Source organism: Vulpes lagopus, chromosome X (genome assembly GCF_018345385.1).
Source record: "Vulpes lagopus strain Blue_001 chromosome X, ASM1834538v1, whole genome shotgun sequence".
In the NCBI taxonomy this organism is placed as follows: domain Eukaryota; kingdom Metazoa; phylum Chordata; class Mammalia; order Carnivora; family Canidae; genus Vulpes; species Vulpes lagopus.
Window position 1 is genome coordinate 54,511,040 of NC_054848.1, and position 17,375 is coordinate 54,528,414.

The following is a 17,375-nucleotide window of genomic DNA, read 5'->3' on the forward strand; positions in this document are numbered from 1 at the left end:
CAACTGATTGCTGTCAAAAGTACAAAAGCAATTTATTGGAGGAAAGACAGCATTGTCAAGAAAATGATGCTAGAACAATAGACGTGCATAGGCAAAATGAACCGTAATCTAAATCTCACACCTCGTACACAAATTAACTTAAAGTGTATTATAAGCTTAAATGTAAAACAGAAAACTATAAAACTTAAACAACAACAACAACAACAACAACAGAGGAACAGGGGAACATCTTTGGGATGTAGCTGTGCAAGGAGTTCTACAATGTACTTGACACCAAAAGTAGGATCAGTAAGATGAAGTTGATGAAATGGACAAATTAAAAACTTTCGTTCTAAAAAAACAAAACAAAAAAAAACCCAAAAAAACCTTTTGTTCTGTGAAAGACCTTGTTAAGCTGGTAAGAAGACAAGCTGCAACTGGGAGAAAGTATTTTCAAACCACATGTCTGACTAGAATGTAGACTATATAAAGAACTCTCAAGACTTAACAGTAAACAAGCAACAATCCAATTACAAAATAGACAAAAGATACAAACAGACATTTCAACGAGAGGATATACAGACAGCAAATAAGCACATGAAAAGATGGTTAGCATCATTAACTGTTAGGGAAACACAAATTAAAACCACAATAAGATTTGTGACACACCTATCAGAAGGGCTAAAATAAAAACAATAGTGACAACACCAAATATTGACAAAGATGTAGAGATTCTGGATTATTCACACATTTCTGGCAAGAATGTAAAAAATTATGGACGCTCTGGACACAATTTCTTTAAAATCTAAACATGCAATTACCATATGAGCCAGCAAATTGCCTTCTTAGGTACTATCCCAGAGAACTGAAGACTCACGTTCACACTAAAGCCTGTTTACAGCAGCTTTATTTGTCATAGCCCCAAACTGGAAACAACCCAGGTGTCCTTCAATGAGTGAATGGTTAAGTGAACTGTAGTACCAGTTTATCCATAGCATGGAATACTACTCTGCAATAAAAAACAATGACAAGCATACACGCAACAACTTGTAACTTGATGAATCTCCAGAGAATTCTGCTGACTGAAAAAGCCAATCTCAAAATGTTGTACACTATATGATTCCAAAATTCAAAAATTAGATACTGTATGATCAATATATAGAACACTATGGAAATGACAAAATTATAGAAATTAATAACAGACTAGTGGTTGCCAGGGATTAAGGAGGACCTGGGGTAGGAAAGAAGTAGGTAGGAACTAGAGAAGGGCAACATTGAGGTATCCTTGTGATGGAGAAGTTCTGTATCTTGACTAATAATGTCAACATCCTGGTTGTGATATTGTTTTATGAGATGTTACCATTGGGGAAACTGGGAAAAGCATATATAAGATCTCTTGTGTTCTTTCTTACAACTGCATGCGAATCTACAATTATTTCAAAATAAAATTTCAATTAAGAAAAAAAACAGAGCAATCTATTTTCTCTTAAAGATAATCTAGAATATGAACCTACTATATATAGGCTTGCCTGTTTAAGCACACAAGTCAGTCATCCTTCCTGATTTTTCATTGGCAGTAGCTTCTGAACACCAAGTTGAGCCTCTCCTTTGAACTGAATCTTAGCAAGAGCAGGTAAAGATGTGTGTTCTGGTGGAAAGAGCCCTGGAAGTAAGGTCAGATGACTGGAGTTCTAGTCCTGACTCTCATCCATTATCCAAATGAACTTAGTCACATTGGTAACTCGACTTTTTTTGGAAGGCAGCTATGCTCACCATGATACCACCAACAGGGTAACTTGACTTTTTTTCAAACTTAAAAATTTCCTCACTTGTAAGGATTTGTCAAGGATAATAACAGCACTCTCCACACTATTGCTGGCGGTGGGGGAAGGGATTGTATGGAATAATGGATGTAAGAATGCTTTGTAAAATGTAAAGCAAGGTACTTTGAGATGTGAGGTTTTATATTTGTGCAACAGCCATTTTGCCAGAGTATGGAGGCACTTGATAAATAGCTCAATAAATAATGAATGACTAACTGGTCATTATAAAAGTCAACCAAGGGCAGAATTTTCTTCCAGGCATTTAAAACAAAAGAGATACATAGCACATTCAATCAAACAGGAAAAAGCAACATATATTATATAAGGAGCCAACAGGATTATTAAATTAATCTCTGCATAAGAAATGAACTATCTCACCATGTTTCAGGGGATGAGCAACAATGGATGTGAGACTTGTCAAAAAAGTAGAAAAACATTAATGTCTCTAGCAGGAAATCCAAGAACCAGGGAGATGAAACAGTAATAGATAGAATAAAAGTGGCAAAAAAATACTCAGAGTAGTTTAGGCCTTATATAGAGACTATGGAAATAGATCAATTTGGATTTACAGTACAATTTAATTTTAGTTTGTATTAGTTACTATGGTGAACACATCTGAAGGTCCAGATGAGGCTCATGGCTTAGAAATAGAATTTTCTCTTCTTCCCAAAAGAAATGTCCAATGCTAATGTTTTTTTAAAACTTAAGGGCAGCCCGGGTGGCTCAGCGGTTTAGCGCCACCTTCAGCCCAGGGCGTGATGCTGGAGACCTGGGATGGAGTTCCATGTCGGGTTCCCTGCATGGAGCCTGCTTCTCTCTCTGCCTGTGTCTCTGCCTCTCTCTCTCTCTCTCTGTGTCTCTCTCATGAATAAATAAATAAAAATTAAAATAAAATAAAATAAAATAAAATTCACACAGGTCATAATTACATAGCTCGGGGAGAATTCTAGGTTTTGAAGTTGATGCTGGTTTGTACCAGGTTGTTACCCTTTTATACTGTTCCACCATCTGCTATGGTTTGTACATATTTTTATATGAAGAGGCAACTGAGCCCAAAGCAGAGTCAAGATCCTCAGTTCTTAACATCAACTCAAATAATGACTTTAATATGACCTTAAGGAAGCAATTTAACTTTAACATTTTATAGCTTCTTTATAATAACAATACCACTTTACATGTGTATGAGCTGTGAAGTTTACAATACATATTATTTTAATTGATCTTTAAAACTTCATTGTGAGAGTCAGAGTAAGTATTATTTCCTACAACTGAGAAAACCGAAGTCAAACAGCACAGGAGGGATATTCATATGGAAAATCAAACAAATAAGAGATCCTTACCTTACACCATAAACAAAACAATTAAAAATGGCTCATAAACCTATATGTTAGAGATAAATGTATAAAAACGTCTATAAGAAAATACAGGAGAAAATCTTTCAAAATTTGAGATACATAAAGATTTCTTATCATGACCAAAACATGAACCATAAAAGAAAAAAGTGATAAAGTAGACTTCATCAAAACTTAAACTTTTTCTTTTTAAATAATATCATTAAGAAAATGAAAAGACAAGCCAAAGATTGTGAGAAAATATTTACAAATTGTATATTTGATAAAGACTTTGTACTTAGAATACATAAGTAACTCTTACAACGCAACAAGAACTCAATTTTTTAAATGGGAAAATAGTTGAATAGACATTTTTCCAAAGAAGGCATACAAATGGTCAATGAACACATAAAAAAATTATCAACACCATTAGCCATCAAGGAAATGCAAATCAAAACCACAATGAGCTACCACTGTGTACCCATTAAAATGGCTATAATGAAAAAGATGGACAATAGTCAGTGCTGATGAGGATGTGGAGAAATTAGAACCCACATATACTGCTGGTAGGAATGTAAAATAATGCAACCACTTTGGGAAACAGATTGTAGCTCCTCAAAAAGTTAAACATAAAGTTACCATATGACCCAGAAATTCATGTATGCAAGAGAACTGAAAATACAGGTCCACACAAAGACTTGTATACAAATGTCATAGCAGTATTATTCATAATAGCTAAAAAGTGGAACCAACTCAAATGTCTACCAACTAGTGAGTGGATAAAGAAAATGTGATATATCCATTAAGTATATGGATACCATTAATATGGTTATATCCTATTTATTCAGCAATAGGAAGGTTTAAAATACTGATACATGCTACATGGATAAGCCTCAAAAATATTATGCTAAATTGAAAGAAGCCAGGCATAAGAGGTCACAAGATACATGGTTTCATTCATATGAAGTGTCCAGAAAAAGAAAATCTACAGAGATAGAAGGCAGATCAGTGGTTGCCTGGGCCTTAAGGTGGGAAACAAGGGTTGACTGCAAATAGGTGAGAGGAAACTTTGGGGGTAATGGAAATATTCTAAAACTGGATCGTGGTGACAGTTGCATTAACTCTATAAACTTACCACAATCACCAAATGGTATACATACAAAGGCTGCATTTCATGGTATGTATATTACACCTCAATAAAGCTATTTTAAAAATCACTGAATAAACCTGTGCTGAAAAGAAAAACAATCAACAGAAGAGGGACAAAAATTGGTCCTCAGTGTTCCTTCTATTACCTGCCTCAGAGAAATGGAAGGAATAACAATAAGCTTTTTCAAAGGGGGTGGGGGTACCTGGGTGGCCTCAGTAGTTGAGCATCTGCTTTTGGCTCAAGTCATGATCCCGGGGTCTGGGATCGAGTCCCACATCAGGCTCCCCACAGGGAGCCAGCCTGCTTCTCCCTCTGCCTGTGTCTCTGCCTCTCTCTCTCTGTCTCTCATGAATAAATAAATAAAATCTTTAAGAAAAAGGTTTTTCAAAGGGTTAATATCACAGGAGAAGTAACAATTTCACCAGGTTTTGAAAACACAAAGTAATCTAAAATGCCAGGTGGTACTGCTATTTTCACTTAATAATCCATAGTATAAAAAAAAAACCCATAGTATACTTGTATCAGAAATTTTCTACTTTTAACTATTTACATTTTATAAACCCAGGGAAATTTTAGTGTGTAAGTATATTGTAATGTGAATTTATTTACCCTAAAAGTCATATTAGAAAGCATTATTCTATGTAATTTCTAACACAGAAGACAAGTCTTTAAAATTAGCTGATAGCTTAATATCACTGACTTACGGTGTGGCTAATAAGGCTCAGAGCATCTTCGAAATAACCCCAAACTTCTTCCAGGGGACAGAGTTCTGTACTTGGCACCCCATCTGGCACTAACAGGTTAATCAAGTTGTGCATACATTTGCTGAAATCAAAATGAGAAAACTCATCCCATAAGGAAATAAATCATTGGCTTCATAGCTAAGATAAGTAAAATCTGGACCTCATCCCAGACTACGAGCTTCAAAACGCTTCTGTTCTTCTCTCCTTTTTATCTGGCCTCCAACCTCAGAAGACAGATTTTTGAAGCTATAAAAGGGGCTGACCAATCCTTTTTATTATGCCTATGGTCGTCTTTCACCTTTTTTTAGTTTCCTGCACTAAGGAGTTGTAGCTGTTTATTGTATTTTATGAGTTGGTTCAATCCATAGGCACTTTAAAGCATCTCATTACACCCTCAGATGGGCAAGGGAATTTGGGATTTAAACTGGGAATAATTCCAGGAGAACTGTCTCTCATGTCTCAGAAAAGAAAGACTGTAATAAAGTTTTCCATAGAAAAATCACATATCATTTTCCCCCATGTCTAGGCATAGAAAACATAAAATCTCTAATAAATAACATTTTGTATTATGATGTATGGCACTTATTGGTCCTTAAAGAAAAGTGCTTAGAAAAAAACACCTGGGGCAAATATTGCAAAATGTTAACATTTGTTAAATCTGGGTGGTGAATACATTGGTGTTTGTTGTATTAATCTCTGAAAGAGACTTAGTAATTTTATCGTATACATAGTCTCACATAAAGAAACAGCTTTGCTCCTTTCTCTTTTGGGAAATCCAGACTCCTTCACATAGCTAATTAATTCTTGTTCTATAATACAACTCTAAATATGGAGCGGTTTTTGAGGGCTTTTGAGTTCAGGAGTTATAGGCATGCCCCTGATCATCTTTTAAGTTGGACTAGTTGAATATGACTGATAATTTATGGGGCATTGACTATAGCTCTTTTGGCTATCAAAAAGCCTAAGATTCAATGTTAAGTTACATTTACTAACCTGTATTTCAAAACATCAATTGATTCTTTCTTTTTATAGAGCAATAAAGCCTCCTTCAAGGCCTTCAGAGCAATGGAAGGATAGTGTGCAGGCATTTCCACTGCTAATGCTATAGGAAGGAAAGAAAAAAGGCTATGAGCACCATAATCTCATCTATCAGTTTTCTTTTTTTTAAAGGATTTTATTTATTTATTCATGAGAGACACAGAGAGAGAGAAAGAGAGAGAGGCAGAGACACAGGCAGAGGGAGAAGCAGACTCCATGCAGGGAGCCCCATGCGGGACTCGATTCCGGGTCCCTAGGATCATGCCCTGGGCTGAAGGCGGCACCACACCGCTGAGCCACCTGGGCTGCCCCTATCAGTTTTCATCTCAGGCTACAACTTGCTCTCTTTAATAAAACTGGCCTGGAACAGATTAACACAAACCAATCAACAGACAAAAAAACTCTTAAAAATGTTATTTTATGGAATGATGAATCCATGGTAGCTTTTGGACATAGGTTATAGATTCTGGGCACAGTAACATAGTAGGGTCACCAGGGTCATCTTCTCTTCCACAGACATCAATAGACAGCCTACCGTTTCTGTGACCCTGTACATGGCCACATACGTAAAGCAATAATCTTATGAACCAGAGTCAAGGAAGGGCACATAAGGATGGAAACAAAAAGTAGATCAGTAAAAGGGCAATAATCAAAAACAGATTTATACTGCAATATATTCTTTTGGTCTGATGCTAAAAACAGGAAACACTTGACATGAGAGTGAGTGTCAGAGATAACAAGCCCTAGAACTTCCAAATACATTTACCAGACCTCTGTAATTGAAGATCCATTATATAAGAAGTGGTCACCATCACATGTCCATAAAGGATAGACCACCTGCTCATTGTCTCTAGGAATTTTGTCTTGCAAGATAAGGAAAGGCAAATGTGACCTTTGTGCACTTGGGGCTATGTAATAACTTTATTAACCACATACAGGCTCCAAAGGAGGGTAAGAGTTTGGGAAAAAAAGGGAAAATAATTAGGCCATTTCCTGCAGCATATCTCTATAAGGTTCTGGGACCCCAAATACTACTTACTCATAGCCGAATCAGAAATTTGAGAGTGGCAATTATGTTAAAAGTATTACTAGTACTTTATACATTTTATTTTTAAGATTTTATTTTTAAGTAGTCTCTATACCCAACGTGGGGCTCAAACCTATGACCCCAAGATCAAGAGTCACATGTTCTATTGACTGAGCCAGCCAGGTGCCCTCTTTGTACACTTTAATAAGTTGCTAAGATTGCATCACCTTTGATTAGTGAAGCAGCTGACTATCATTTCTGTCTAGCTGAATAAAACTAACTTTCTAAAATTCAAGCTCCCCCTATTGTGTAGTTACATAATTCAATTCCATACCTAGCATAGGCACTTATTATGGATAATGCACTTTACTCGGGTTTCTAAGTACAACATATACAAGCAATTATTTTTCATGACCCAAGGAGCATCTCATATAAAGAAAAAGATAAATGCACTAGTGATTATAATACACGAAAGTTCAAGAATGCCATTAGAGAGGGAGAAACAAAGTGCTATAAGGAAGCATTTCCTACCTGAAGTTAAAGAATAAAGAACAGAGAGAATAAAAAGTAGTACAATCTAAATGGATAACAATCTTCCAAAAACATAAATATAGCACTTACATGCAATTGTTTCAAATGTTTTACTTTCTAAATGAGGCAGTTCCCATACTGATTCCAGGAAGCTGTCAAGTAATGGATCATTCATTTTGGCTTTAACTTCAAACTCATACAGCAGAAGCAATGTCTCACATGGATCACTTGAGAAGTCCCCTAAGGAGGCAAAAATGCAATATTATCCCTACTTACATTTTATTATTCTATTCTAATCTCTCTTCTGAGATTTTTCTGTTGAGGAAAATTAATTCTATTTATAATCTGAAGGTTGTCCTAGCTTCTGTATACAGAATTTTTACATTTTTAAATCTATAAACTCATCAACACTTTGTGCACCCCATAATGCATTCAGTAGCACTGCCTACATTTCCTGAAAGTATTGCCATGATGTTCCAAAATAGCCTGAAAAAGTCCTTTTACTATCTAATCCGAATCCAATGTTTATCTGCCTCACTTTAATGACTGAGTTAGCCAAAAAATACAGTACTGTATAAACTAACTGTGGTTTTATTTTAAGCTAAGTAAAAGAGAGTTTCCAAATTGTTTCATTTAGTCAGTCAACAGTATTTCTCAGGTATCACCATGGGCAGAAACTTGTATCAGATGGCATATACCACACAGTATGAGATGGTTTTCATGCATCCTTGTTAGACTGAACTTTTTTTTAAAAAAGTTTTGAGGTATAGTAAATATACAATAAATTGAATAAAGCATGTTAATCTCAAACAAGAACCTTGTTGAATTTTTATATATATTTAAACCATGACCACTACCCAGATCATGATACAGAATACTTCCAACAACTTGTGCTCCCTTCCAAGTCAATATTACCTTAGCAGAGTTAACAACTATTTTGATTTCTTTCACTATTGATTATTATTGCCCATTCTTGAATGTCGTGCTAGTACACAGAAATATAATTGATTTTTTATAACTGATTTTTGAATATTTGGCCTTGTTTTCTGTAACTTACTAAACTCATTTATTAATTACAGTAACTTTTTTGTAGATTCTTTGGGATTTTCTATGTAGACAATCATCTCATCTGCAAATAGAGGTGGTTTTATTTCTTCTTTTTCACTTTTTTTTTCCATTCTCTTGCTTATCTTATTGCACTGGCTAGGACTTCTAAGATGATGTTGAACAGGAGTGAGAGTAGACATTATTGACTTGTTCCTGCCCTTAGAGAGAAAGCACTCAGTCTTTCATCATTAAATATGATATTAACTGTAGTTTTATTTTTGTAGATACCCTTTATCAGGTTGAGAAACTTCCCTACTATTTTTAGTTTGCTCAGAGTTTCTTTTTAAATCATAAATGGATGTTCAATCTGTTCATTTAATCTATTGTATGGTAAATTAATTGAGTTTACAATGTTGAACCTAGGATAAACCTCACTTGGTTATGGTGTATTATCTTTTTTTTTTTTAAGATTTTATTTATTCACGAGAGACACGGAGAGGGGGGCGGGGCAGAGACACAGGCAGAGGGCAGAGAAGCAGGCTTCATGAAGGGAGCCTGATGTGGGACTCAATCCCAGAACTCCAGGATCATGCCTTGACCCAAAGGCAGATACTCAACTACCCAGCCACCCAGGCATCCCATGGTCTATAATCCTTTTTAAATTTTACTAAATTCAACTTGCTAATATCTTGTTGAGGATTTCTGCAGCTATTTTCATGAGGAATATTGGTCCATACTTTTCTCATATTTTGTCTGGTATTGGTATCAGGGTAAAAATGATCTCATACAATGAGCTGAGAAGTATGCCCTCTTCTTTCTGGAAGGGTCTGTATAAAATTGATATTATGTCTTTAAATGCTCAGTAGAATTCCCTACTGGAGTTTTCTTTGTTACAGGATTTAAAACTACAAATTCAATGGGTATATAGGACTATTCAGATTATCTATTTCTTCTTGAAGGAGCTTTGTTTAGTTTGTGACTTTCAAGGAATTTGTCCATTTCAACTAAACTGTCAAAGTCATAGGCATAAAGCTTGTTCAGAATAATTCTCTATCATCTTTTTAAATGTCTGCAGGATTTGTAGTGATGTCTCTATTTTCATTTTTAAAAAAGATTTCATTTATTTTAGAGAGAGAGAGAAAGAGCACAAGCAATGTGCAGGGGAGGTCATGGGAGAGGGAGATACAGACTCTCTTTGAGTAGGGAGCCTGATGCAGAACTTGATCCTAGGACGTTGGGATCATGACCTGTGCCAAAGGCAGATGCTTAACTGGCTGAGCCACCCAGGTACCCTCTATTTTCATCTGTGATACTCTTAATTTGTGTCTTTATCTGTCTGGGTAGAGGTTTCTCAATTGTACTTATCTTCTCAAAACAACAACAATAACAACATAGTTTTTGATTTCATTGATTTTATCTATTATTTTCTGGTTTTAACTTATTTTTATTTTTAAGACTTATTTCTAAGTAACCTCTACACCCAATGTGAGGTTCAAACTCACATCCTAAGATCAGTTGCACTCTGAGCAACTGAGCCAGCCAGGCACCTCTGTTTTAAATTTTATTGATTTCTGCTCTTATTTCTTTGTTCTAGTTGATTGGGTTTTAATTTGCTATTTTTTCTAGCTTCTTTTCTTGAGGGAGAAGCAGGCTCCATGCAGAGAGCCCGATGTGGGACTCGATCCTGGAAACTTGGGATTATGCCCTGAGCTGAAGGCAGACGTTCAACCACTGAGCCACCCAGGCATCCCTTTTTTCTAGTTTCTTAAGGTGAAGGCTTAGATTATTTGAGAATTTCTTTTTCTAATTCAATAAATTTTTGTCTGAACACTGCTTTAGCTGTATTCTATAAATTTTTATATGTGTATTTTCATTTTCATTCCAATCAAACTATCCTGATTTCCTTTTGTGACTTGCTCTTGGACCCATTAGATTACTGAAAAGTTTAATTTCCAAACATTTGGAAATTTTACAGATGGCTCTCTATTATAGTTTTATAATTTAATTCCATTACGGTCAGAGAAAGTACTTTGTATGATTTCAATACTTTTGCATTTTTTGAAGTTTATTTTATGGTTCAGAATATGGCCAATGGTGATGAATGTTCTTGTGTGCATTTGAAAAAAGAAGTAAGTATTCTGCTATTATAGGGTAGAGCATTCTATAAATGTCAATTAGGTCAAGATGGTTGATAGTGTTGTTCATGTCTTCTACATCCTTACTGATTATCTGTTAACCTATTCTATTGATTCCTGAGGAATGAGTATTGAAATTTCCAGCTGTGGTTATGGATTTTCCTATTCCACCTTTCATTTCTATCAGTTTTTGCTTCATGTATTTTAAAGCTCTTTTGTTAGGTACATTACATATTTAGGATAGTTATTTTGTCATGTTTAATTGATCACTTTTTCACTGTCTCTCTTTATCCTGAGTAATATTCCTTGTTCTAAGCTGTCTTTGCTAGATATTAATAAAGTCATTCCAGCTTTCTTTTTATTAGCATTTGCATAGTGTATCTTTTTCAATTCCTCTTATTCTTAACCTGCATATGTCTTCATATTTAAGTGGTTTTTTTGTGTGTGTGTAGACAGTATGTAGTTGGGTCTTGATTTTTTAACTCAATCTGACACTTTTCATCTCTTAATTGGTGTGTTTAGACCAGGGGTGAGCAAACTACAATCTGTGGGCTGGCTAAATAAAACTAAATAAATAAAGTTTTGTTTGAACACAATCATGTCCTTTGTTTAAAGATGGTCCATGTATTCCTGTGACAATGGCAGAGTTGAGTAGTAGTGTCCAAGATATGCTAGCCTATAATATTCACTATTGGAACTTTAAGAAAAGTACCCTAACCTCTGATTTAGACCATTTATATTTAAGGCGATTATTGGTAGTTGAGTGTTCATTATCAGTAGTTGATGTTCTTAAACTTCAAAAAAATGAATTATACTTAAAACAACTAGACAGAAGATCAATAAGGAAATTTAAAAAAGGAAAACACTGTAAGCCAACTAGATCTAACAGATATCTATAAGAACACTCTCCCAAACAGCTGCAGAATATATGTTCTTCTCAAGTGCACAGAGACTATTCTCTAGGATAGACATATGCTAGGTCATAAAACAAACTTCAATAAATTTCAAAGTAGGGGATCCCTGGGTGGCGCAGTGGTTTGGCGCCTGCCTTTGGCCCAGGGCGCGATCCTGGAGACCCGGGATCGAATCCCACATCAGGCTCCCGGTGCATGGAGCCTGCTTCTCCCTCCGCCTGTGTCTCTGCCTCTCTCTCTCTCTCTCTGTGACTATCATAAATAAATAAAAAAAATTAAAAAAAAATAAATTTCAAAGTATAAAATAATGCAAAGTATGTTCTGTGGCCATAATATGATGAAATTACAAGTTAATAACAGAAAAAAATTGGGGAAATGCATAAATATATGAAAAATAATAAACACACCCTTAAACAACCAATGGGTCAAAAAAATAAATCAAATGAAAAATCAGAAAATACTTTGAAATGAATAAAAATGAAGACACAATACACCAAAACAAATGGGATGCAGCTAAAGTAGCACCTAGAGGAAAATTTATATCTATAAGCACTTACATTAAGAAAGAAGAAATATCTCAAATCAATAATCTAAACTTCTACCTTAGTTAAGACCAAAATAACCCAAACGAGTGGAAGGTAGAGAATAATAAAGATTGGAGTGAAAATGAATAAATTAGAGAATAGGAAAACATTAGAAAAAATTAATGAGATCAGAAGCTGGTTCTTTGAAAAGATCAGTAGAAGTGAAAAAGGAGATATTACTACCAACCTTAGAGAAATGAAAAAGATTACAAAGGACTGCTATGAACAACTGTATGCCAATAAATTAGATAACCTGTATAAAATGGACAATTTCCTAGAAAGAAAAACTACTGAAATGGATTTTACAAAGAAACAGACAATCTAAACAGACTTATAATGAATAAAGTAGTTTAAATAGTTTTAGAAACTATAAAAAAAGAAAATCCCAGGCCTAAACAGCTTCACCAATGGACTGTACCAGACATTTAAAGAATTAATATTAATCCTCACAAATTCTTTTAAAAATAGAAGTGGATGGGGTACCTGGGTAGCTCACTTGGTTGAGCTTCCAACTCTTGATTTTGGCTAAGGTTGTGATCTCAGGGTCATGGGATTGAGATCTGTGTCTGGCTCCATGCTTAGCATGAAGCCTGCTTGAGCTTCTCTCCCTCTGCCCTTCCCCCACTTGAGCACACACACTCTCTCTCTAAAATAAATAAATCAACCTTTAAAATAATAGAAGGGGATGGAACACTTCCTAACTAATTCTATGATGCCAGTAATACTGTGATACCAAAAACCAAAGATGTCACAAATAAGGAAAATAATAAGCAAATATCTCTTAGGAATATAAACTAAAAAATTCCCAACAAAATACTAGTATACTGAATTCAGCAACACAGGAAAGACTTATACAATATGAACAAGTGGAATTTATTCCAGAAATGCAAGGTTGCTTTTACAAGTGAAAATCAATTAATGCAATATACCACATCAGTAAGAAACAAAAATTATATGATGTTCTCCAGAGGCAGGAAGGCATTTGACAAAATCCAATATACTTTCATGATAAAAACAATTAAGTAGAATAGAACTTCATCAGTCTGATAAAGGGCATATCTAAAAAATCCACACCTAAAAACACACTTACTAGGGAAAGACTGGATTCTTTCTAAGATATAGAACAAGAAAAGGATTCTCACTTTCACCACTGCTATTCAACATTGTACTGGAAGTTCTAGTCAAAGAAATTAGGTGAGATAAAGAAATAAAAGACATCAAGACTGGAAAAGAAACAGTGAAACTATCTCTATTTGTACAGGATGTGATCTTGTAAATAAGATTCCTAGGGAATTCAGGAAAATACCATTAGAACTAATAAACAAGCTTAAGCTCAGTATAAAAAATCAATTCTAGTTCTATAAAATAGCAATAAGCAAACTGAAAATAAAATTAAGTTAAAATTTACAATATTTACAATAGCATCAGAATCAATGAAATACTTAGGAATAAATTAAAAGATGTGCAGGACTTGTACAATAAAAATTATAAAACATCACTGAAAGAAATTAAAGATGTAAATAAATGGAAAAATATTCCATGTTCATAGATTAAAAGACTTAACTTTGTTAAGATGGCAATGCTCCCTCAAATGATCTACAGATTCAACACAATCCCTATCAGAATCCCAGCTGGCGGGCCGCGCTCCTGAAGCCGCCACCTCTGCCGGAGGCCGCAGAGGGACCCGCGCCGGAACCATGTTTCGCAACCAGTATGACAATGACGTCACTGTTTGGAGCCCTCAGGGCAGGATTCATCAAATTGAATATGCAATGGAAGCTGTCAAACAAGGTTCAGCCACAGTTGGTCTGAAATCAAAAACCCATGCAGTGTTGGTTGCATTGAAGAGAGCACAGTCAGAGCTTGCAGCTCATCAGAAGAAAATTCTTCATGTTGATAACCATATTGGTATCTCAATTGCGGGACTTACTGCTGATGCTAGACTGTTATGTAATTTTATGCGCCAAGAGTGTTTGGATTCCAGATTTGTATTTGACAGACCTCTTCCTGTGTCTCGTCTTGTATCTCTAATTGGAAGCAAGACCCAGATACCAACACAACGGTATGGCCGGAGACCATATGGTGTTGGACTGCTCATTGCTGGTTATGATGATATGGGCCCTCACATTTTCCAAACCTGTCCATCTGCCAACTATTTTGACTGTAGAGCCATGTCCATTTGAGCCCGTTCTCAATCAGCTCGTACTTACTTGGAGAGACATATGTCTGGGTTTATGGAGTGCAATTTGAATGAACTGGTTAAACATGGTCTGCATGCCTTACGAGAGACACTTCCTGCAGAACAGGACCTAACTACAAAGAATGTTTCCATTGGAATTGTTGGTAAAGATTTGGAGTTTACGATTTATGATGATGATGTATCTCCGTTCCTGGAAGGTCTTGAAGAAAGACCACAGAGAAAGGCACAGCCTGCTCAACCTGCTGATGAACCTGCAGAAAAGGCTGATGAACCAATGGAGCATTAAGTCACAAACCGGTCTATATGCGTATTATCAAATATGTAAGAATGCAGGAGCCCTTACTGATGACAGTAATCTATACTTTGAACCAAAAGATGTGGCGTGGTCTTCTGGTATGTTTTAGGAATCGGTCCAGATGTGTTTTTCCCAAGTAACTTGTCTGAACCATATAATGGTGTGCATTTTTCTTTGAGAGGATCTATATAATCATTTTCTAGAAAGTATAGTTATCTGTACTAATGTTTTTATATGAAGAACATAGTGTCTTTGTGGTTTTAAAGACAACTGTGAAATAAAATTGTTTCACCTGAAAAAAAAAAAAAAGAATCCCAGCTGGCTTTTTTTCTTTCTTCAGAAATTGTCAGGCTGATCCTAAAATTCATACGGAAATTCAAGGAACCCAAAATAACAAAAATGACTTTGAAAAAGAACAAATTTGGAGGACCAACACTTCCTAATTTCAAACCTTACTATAAAGCAATGATAATTAAAACAGTGTGGTACTGGCATAAGTACAGACATACATATCAATGCGATAGAATTGACAATTCAGAAATAAAACCATGTGTGTAAGATCAACTAATTTTCCACAAGGAGGCAAAGATCATCCAATGTGGAAAGAATATTTTTTTAAAATGGTTCTGAAACAATTGGATAGCCACATGGAAAAAAATGAAGTCAGACTCTTACCTCATACCACATACAAAAATTCACTCAAAATGGATCAAAGAACTAAATGTAAGAGCTAAAAGTATAAAACTTTTCAGAAGAAAAGAAAGGAATAAACATTCATGACTCTGAATTTGGCAGTTGATTCTTACATATGATAACAAAGGCATGGGGAACAAAAGAAAAATAAATTGTACTTCATTAAAGTTTTAAAAAAAATGTGTGCTTCAAAAGACACTATCAAGAAAGGGAAAAGACAACCCACAGAATGAGAGAAAATATTTTCAAGTCACAAATCTGATCAGGGACTTGTATCTAAAATATGTAAAGGATTTATGACTTAGTAATAAAAAGACAATCCAATTTAAATTGGGGAAGCAGTCTGAATACACAATATACACAAATGACCAATAAATATATGAAAACATGCTCAACATCATTAGTTATCTGGAAAATCATTCATCAGAAAAATCAAAACCAAAATGGGATATCACTCTGCACTCACTAGAATGGCTAGAAAGAAAAAGTCAGATAATACAAGTATTGGCGGGATGCCTGGGTGGCTCAGCGGTTTAGCGCCTGCCTTCAGTCCAGGGCGTGATCCTGGAGTCCCGAGACAGAGTCCCACATTGGGCTCCCTGATTGGAGCCTGCTTCTCCCTCTGTCTATGTCTCTGCTTCTCTCTCTGTGTGTGTCTCTCATGAATAAATAAATAAAAAAAACCCAAGTATTGGCGTGGAGGTGGAGAAATCCGAAGCCTCACACTATATTATATTGATGACAATATAAAATGGTACACAACCACCTTGGAAAACATTCCTTCAGCTTCTCAAATGATTAAAATACAGTTACCGTATGACCTAGGTCTACCCAAGAGAAATAAAAACATGTCTACACAAAAACTTATTTACAAATGTCTACAGCAGCATTATTCATAGTAGCCAAAAGATGAAAACTCCAATACCACCAACTGATGGATTTTTTTAAATGTGGTAAATCCATACAATGAAATATTATTTGACCATAAAATGGAATGAAATACTGATACATGCCATAACATGGATGAACTCTGAACATGTTACATCAAGTGAAAGAAATCAGTTACAAAGTCCATATATTATATGATTCTATTTATTTAAAATTTCCAAAACATGCGAATCTAGAGAGGCACAAAGTAGATTAGTGGTTGCACAGGGCTCCTGGGGGTAATGCAGGGTAATGGAATGTGATGGGGGTTTCTTTTTGAAGTGATGAAATGTTCTAAAATTGATTGTTGGTGGTGGTTGTATATATTGGTGAATATACTAAAATCCACTGAATTATATACTTTAATGTGTGGATTATACGGCAGTTGATTATATATCTCAATAAAGTTGTTTTTTAAAATGAATTTTTACCCTGTGTGATATTCCTTTGTGCCTGACTTTTTTTCTTCAAGATGTCTATGATATTCATCTATATTTTTCTATGTGTCAGAAGTATATTCATTTTTTTGACTTGTAGTATTTATTCTATTGTATGAATGTACCACAGTTTATTTAATTCCATCTTCCTGTTGATGACACGAGAGTTTACAAATCTTTAGCTTTTATGAATAGAGTGGTCTTGAACATTCTCATACATATTATGGTAAACAGATACATTCATTTCACCTGAGTATATACTTAGGAGAGGGATTGCTGGGTTATAACAAGCATGTTTGATTTTAGCAGATACTGCCAAATGGTTTTCCAAAGTGGCTGTACCAATTTACATTTCCACCAGCAATGTATCAGAAGTCCAGTTGCTTCCCATCCTTACTAACACTTGGTATATTAATTTAAGCTATTTCAGTGAGTGTGCAGTGATCCCTCATTGTAGTGTTAATAGGAATTGTCTGATGAGTAATGATGCTGAACATTTTTCTTTTGCTTGTTGATCATTT

The 17,375-nt window shown here is 35.2% G+C and overlaps 1 protein-coding gene and 1 pseudogene across 1 annotated transcript in view; one reads left to right on the top strand and one right to left on the bottom strand.

Moving 5' to 3' along the window:
• The window catches only part of TEX11 (testis expressed 11), a 325,266-nt gene that overhangs the window by 20,775 nt on the left and 287,116 nt on the right, over nucleotides 1-17,375 (bottom strand). Inside the window, exons 25-27 of the mRNA XM_041740423.1 lie at nucleotides 7,713-7,862; nucleotides 6,020-6,128; nucleotides 4,988-5,108 (exon numbers count right to left, since the gene is read on the bottom strand). Coding sequence (XP_041596357.1) covers nucleotides 4,988-5,108; nucleotides 6,020-6,128; nucleotides 7,713-7,862 — 380 coding nt within the window. The remainder of the gene's footprint in view (nucleotides 1-4,987; nucleotides 5,109-6,019; nucleotides 6,129-7,712; nucleotides 7,863-17,375) is intronic.
• On the top strand, nucleotides 13,967-14,807 carry LOC121482861 (annotated as a pseudogene).